We start from the raw sequence: 6302 nt of genomic DNA, 5'->3' as shown, positions 1-6302 counted from the left end.
ACACACACACACACACACACACACACACACTTCCATGGGCCCTACAACTTTGCGCCCTGAGGGAGGGGAAAGTGAGAGAGTTCATTAATATCCACACACACCCCGTTTGTCTCCTCCCCACTCTGGCTCCTCGTCCTCCTGCCCCAGTGTGCTCTGCTCAGACCCACAGGCAGACCCACACGTGTAACACTGTGCATGGGGGACTCATTGCTCAGCTATGCAGTAGAAAGGAGGATTATCCAGGGCTGAGCACCAGAGGGACTTTGCATCTATCCATCACCGGGCCGACTGAGAGAGAGACTGCCACACTCTCCACAAGTAGTGTCTCTCCTCTTCTGTCTCCTCTCTCCCTCTACCCCCCCTGTCCTCCCTGTCATCCAAGCCATGACCCTTCTATCGGAGGACCAGTCTCGCCTCGAGGAGCCGGGCGCGCACATCAGCAGCACGTCTTCGCTCTACCCAACAGACTACGCCAACAAAGAGGACTACACGGACAGCGTTGACATGATGACGGACCCCGTGTTCGGAGCGGTGGAGCCCCCCAGGCGCTCGCGCGGCCGACTCATCCTCCACGGCCTGGTCATGTTCGGCAGGGAGTTCTGCTACGCGGTGGAGGCGGCGTTCGTCACGCCCGTGCTGCTGTCGGTGGGCCTGCCGCGCAGCCTGTACAGCCTGGTGTGGCTGATCAGCCCCGTGCTGGGCTTCCTCCTGCAGCCCATCATCGGCTCGGCCAGCGACTACTGCCGCTCGCCCTGGGGCCGACGGAGGCCCTACATCCTGAGCCTGGGCGTCCTCATGCTGGTGGGAATGACCCTCTTCCTCAACGGAGACGCCGTCATCTCAGGTGAGAGAGAGACCGAGGCAGAAGCTATAGAGGATGACGTTCCACAGGGAATCAAAGTTGTGAAGACAACCCACAGAGTGTCCAACACTCTCCCACTCTCCCGCTCAGATCTGCTACTGCTCTCACCAGGCCCTTAGGCCATGTTCAGACTAGGAGGCCAAATCTGATTTGTGAACTTTAATGACCTATTAATGATTCTATCCAGATTGGTTTTATGAATCTGGACGCTCCGAGTCTGATTTGTGTCACTTGTCCCAAACCACATATGGAGGTCTGGACACACAGATCCGACTTGAACACTTGCCCAAATCAGATTTGTGGCAGTGTGGACACACTCCCAAATCAGATTTGGGAAACCAATCAAGATAATGATGATTAATGACTTTAGCAGAAAATCGGATTTGCCTGTAGTGTGAACATGGCCTTAGACATTACTGTGGACAGAAACAGCTGAAAGTCATATTTATGAACAGCATCTCAAAAAGTTAAATCTGAGGGCATCTTGATCTCCCCGCTAGTGCTTGGAAATATGAAGTTGTAGAAGTTATGATTGAGACCATACAAATCAACTAACATAATAGGAGTGCTGCCTCTATTTTTCGATGTGAGGATATGAAATGTTCATATTCCACTCATCTGTAGTCTGGATGGTAAAACCTCGCTCCGTGACTTCGGGCTATGGCCGGAACACGTAGGAACCAAAGTGCTGTACTGTCAATTTATGGATCCGGCAAGTTTCTTCAAGTACTTCTTTGAATACTTCGTTTGGTACAGTATGTCCATGCTTCTAATTTTTTCTCTAACTCGTAGCGACTGGTGAGGTTAGGCTGCCTACTAACTGCTGCATTTCTATGGGGGAACGAAAACACCGCGGACCAGAACCCAGGACCGGAACACGGGGGCGGGACATCCTGCCTGTAGTAGTAATACGTACCAGGCTCTTCTTGTTGTCCACATCAGCTGTTATACCTGCTTATGGGTCTACGGGACTATACTGCTGATTGAAGGATGATTATACTTCAATCATGAGAGACTAGTAGAAAGTTTAACAAGCTTTAATGATACAACAAATTAATTTTGGCGTATGATGATATGATGACACTCTCCTGAGATGATGAGAGGGCGTCGTCAGTGAAGAATAGGATAGGAAAAATCCCCCATAGGGAATTCTTCAATCAGGAGTCATGACGATGGTGGTGGTGGTCAGGGGAGGAGGTGGGGTGAAAAGCAACTGCTTCGGCGATGAGGATCAGCAACTGAGAATGACACATGGCACATACACAGCACATAGCAAACAGAGTAAAACATGGACCCTGATATACTACGCTGATTAGGTGATTGGGATCGGCTGGAAAGGAATAGCTTTCGCCGATTGGTTATTGCCACATGCAGCGTGGTAAACTGTGAATGAATGAGGAGACAGCATCAGTGAAAAGGGGGCGAGCCTAACAATGAATGGGTTATACAACCTCAAAGAAAGGGGGCGTGCACTGTGATATGAGCTGAACTGGGCGTTAGCTGCTAAGTAGTCTTCATTATTGAAAATAGTCCAAGACATCATTTGAAGGATGATTATACTTACTACATGGCTAAATGTGATGGTCTTAAGGACGCGCTGCCCACAGGCCAAAACTGAGGCAGGCGTGACATTAATTGCTGTGACGTACTAACGCAGGAAGCCTTTGATTCTATGTAATTACAGTGCTTTCACATTTCTTGAGCATGCCATCACGGGTTCGCGGCCCCCCAGGCAGCCTCACGCGGGAGAAAGCTTCTTTGCTTTTGCTTTTTCTGTTGCACAAAAGCAGCTTGACAACAGAGACCCCGTGGAGGAGCGGTTCCAGGAAGATGACGCACCTGGAGACTCACACTGTTGGGGGAGTTGTTGCCCCAGTAAAACCACATCAGTGTTGCATTGTGGTTCCACTGAGCAGCTCCACCTGATCGTTTGGGGGTGTTAAAGGAATACTTCACCCAAAAATGAATCTACTCACTCTCATGCCTAGTTGTCCGTATAACACACACACACGGGGAGGTTGCCAGCTCAACTCCATAGCAACCTCAAATTCAAGACACTGGTACTTGCCTCTGACTTACCTCCACCCTCCCCCCCCAATCTGCAATCTATGGTCAGGTTCCAAACCTCGACACGCTCCCTCCACTCCTCCACCCTGGCAGGGCGCCTCGCCCCTCCATCGCTACGTGGGCTCAAAAGTCGCTCGTCGCACGGGCACGACTCTTCTCATCCCTGGCGCCACAATGGTGGAATGAGCTCCCCCCTCCCTCGCCCTTCTGCCAGAATGGACGAATCACTGCCCGTCTTTTGGCGGAGACTAAAAACACACACCTCTTCAGGCGACACCTGGGCGACTTCCAGAACTAACTGCTCTTCTCAAAAAAAAAACTAAAAAAAAAACTAATGCTACTTATTAATTCCTAGTATTGACAAATGCTACTTACTCCTTTTAAAATGTCTTGGCTGATGCAGACTATGTTACACAGTTGATTTCAGTCATCACTACTGTTGACCCGGGTGGGAATTTTGTCATTTTAGGGCACGAGGTCACATGTCAGGGCACAAAGGTCATTGCTCTATTGACATAGTGAAGAGCGATTCTTCAGAAATGTGTGTTAAAATGAGCTAATGACACATCCTTTGCATCGAGCAGCTACATTAAACTGAGACCACTGATGCTTTTAAAGCAACTGACAGTAGCAGGCTGGTAGCAGGGCACTGCCAAGGTGGCCTCAGGGATCTCAGGGCATCACGGCCAGAGGGAGGGGCAACGGAGGCCATGGCCTCCCATGGTTTCCATGTCATTCCCACCCTGCCTAGTGTTGTTGACAACATGTACTATTGTAAGTCACTTTGGATTTGATTTGATTTTATTAAGGATCCCCATTAGCTGGTGCCATAGCAACCAGCTAGTCTTCCTGGGGTCCAAACATACAAACAAATTAGTACAATTGCAAATGTAAAATTATTAAATGTCAGTACTCAACACAAAATACATAATGAACAAATAAGATAGCTAAAAATTACATCGAAAAAAAAGAAACAGAAAACAAAAACAAATACAGATACTTTACAGTGTTAAATAAACTTTAAGATTCTTTTTAAATATTAATTTACTGTAAATGCAACACAGGTTTAGAGGCAGGTTATTCCAAAGTGTCAATGATCTAAAAATAAAAGATCTCCTTAAAGCATTGTTTTTCGGAGACGGTAATACAAGCTGCCCATTGCTGGATCCTCTTGTGTAATGGATAAAATCGTTATGTACTGTATGTAATGTAGGCTTAGGGTTAGGGCTTGGGGTTAGGGTTAGGGTTATAGGTCATTCTAGTCACTGTGTGATTTGTTTGGCTGTTTTAGTTTTGGAACTCTAAAGAGCAGGGTCCCCAATTGACTTCAGTTGTTTTGGAGAAGCAACCTCTGTGTGTGTTATATAGGACGGACTATACTTTTTTGGATGATGCCAGAATTTTCATTTTTGGGTGAACTATTCCTTTAAGTGCCTTATTCAACAGCAGGCTACTTTACCCACTCAGAAGTTCTCATAATGGCCCTTTGGATTCTTAAATCATTAGACTTGGAACTTGCCAAACACCATATTGCTTGATTGGAGTATAATAATGTTGTATAATCACTGCAGTAGTACCAATACCAGTAAGCAGTCCACTCAATGCATTACTACATTTCAGTGCATTTTAGCAGTCAACCACATTCTAACAGTAACTCTCTACAAATACAGTGACAGTGGCCTTCCTTGAGTGGTTGTTTGAGAGGGCATTTGCTATTGAAACTATAATACAATACAATTATACAATGGCAAAAAAAAAAAATCTTTTTTACCGATTGTAATTTTTAGTCTACAGTAAGATATCCTACTGTACATTTTTTCTGAACTGTAGACCCTTTATGTATTTCAAATCTTGGATTTAGGCTGATGAACAGAAAACTGATCATTTTGAAATGTCGTTTTTCTTTGTTGAATGCGGTGATTGTTGGTTTGAGTTCCTTTTGCAAGGACTCTGGCCTTTGCTGTAATTACAGTATGTGGACTATTCCTGCCCTCTCACTGTACTCTGGATAAGCCCATTAATTTTCCACATTCTTATGGGTGTAGTAAATGCCAGAGAAGTCTGACATAATGTTTGAATAGCTGCTCCCGGCCACCATGTGAGGAAAGAATATTTTATTTCAACCCATTTACCCCTCATGATGAGCGGCCTAAAGTTGACCGGCTTTTTCTTTTACAAAGGTGATTCTACAGTTGTTAGGAGGGGGGGGTGCTACAACAGAGTTTAGACTCACTAAAACCTACATTAAGACCACAGTTCCCATTAAACACAGAGGTATATCATGTTTTAATGACACTATTAAAGCCATGAATGTACACTATTTCAATTTCCCTCTACTGCATGTACTTTAAAAAATACTTATAGATTGTTATATTGTATTTCCCTTCGTCCATAGATTAGAGATATTGCTAAACTTACCCCAACTTATTGACAGTAGTGATTCTTCATTTTTGGACAAGTTGTGAATGCCATTGTGCCAGATGGAAGTGGTTCAGAAAAGTGTGACACACTGTTCAGCTGTGATTATGTTTACTAGCAGTACTGACTCCAGTAAACATGCACATTTTACACTTCAGTAGTCCAGTACAAACAGTAGTCCAGTACAAACAAATTAGAAACGTGTAAGAATCAACACATGACTGATATGTTCTACCCAGTGTTGGGGGTAACTCATTACAAAAGTAACATATTACATGTAATATATTACTTTTAGCAGTAACTCAGTAATATACCTTATTACTTATAGGATTTCAGTAATATTATACCAGTTACTTTGTCAAGTAACTCAAGTTACAAATTGAGTTATTTTTTTTTATATCAAAATCATTTCCTAATCAAACTGTGTGTTTTTATACAAATAACAACTATAGATGACAATAACAAAGGAAAAGAATAACATTTAGAATTTTGGATTGTTTACACTGCGAACACTGGAATTGTTTGGCCCCCCCAAACAATTCCAGGGGTGGTTCCGGGGCAGCGATGTCATTCTGCTACTGCTGTTGTTTTGGTGAAAGTAATGCAAAAGTAGTGTAATAAGTAACGAGTTACTCTACACAGACAGTAATATTGTAAAGTAACTTATTACTTTCAAATGAAAGTAACTAGTAATATGTAGTATATTACATTTTGAAAGGAACTTGCCCAACACTGGTTCTACCTAATTATGTTGTATTGTAAGAAACTCTAAATTGCATGCATAACAGATGATTATGGAATAATTACATCATGTTGTTAGGTCAGATTTGCTCCAATGCCTGCAGTATGTAAATTGATTTTGGTGTGATTGCCTTTGTTTTGCAGCAATAGTCAGTGACAGGTCACTGAGGAGTATATGGGCCATCGTGGTGGTGATGTTTGGAGTGGTGCTGTT

General features: G+C 44.1%; 1 protein-coding gene across 1 annotated transcript in view; it reads left to right on the top strand.

The window, feature by feature from the left end:
• The first annotated feature begins 215 nt into the window (after positions 1-215).
• slc45a2 (solute carrier family 45 member 2) overlaps positions 216-6302 on the top strand; it is a 23269-nt gene continuing 17182 nt past the window's right edge. The window contains exons 1-2 of the mRNA XM_083657787.1: positions 216-844; positions 6233-6302. The exon at positions 6233-6302 is cut by the window's right edge and continues 107 nt beyond it. Of these exons, the coding sequence (XP_083513913.1) occupies positions 385-844; positions 6233-6302 (530 nt within the window). The 5' untranslated portion in view covers positions 216-384. The remainder of the gene's footprint in view (positions 845-6232) is intronic.

This window comes from Poromitra crassiceps (genome assembly GCF_964638095.1).
Source record: "Poromitra crassiceps genome assembly, chromosome: 21".
Taxonomy (NCBI): Eukaryota; Metazoa; Chordata; class Actinopteri; order Beryciformes; family Melamphaidae; genus Poromitra; species Poromitra crassiceps.
Note: the sequence above shows the minus strand (reverse complement) of the source record. Positions and strands in the feature narration are given on the sequence as shown.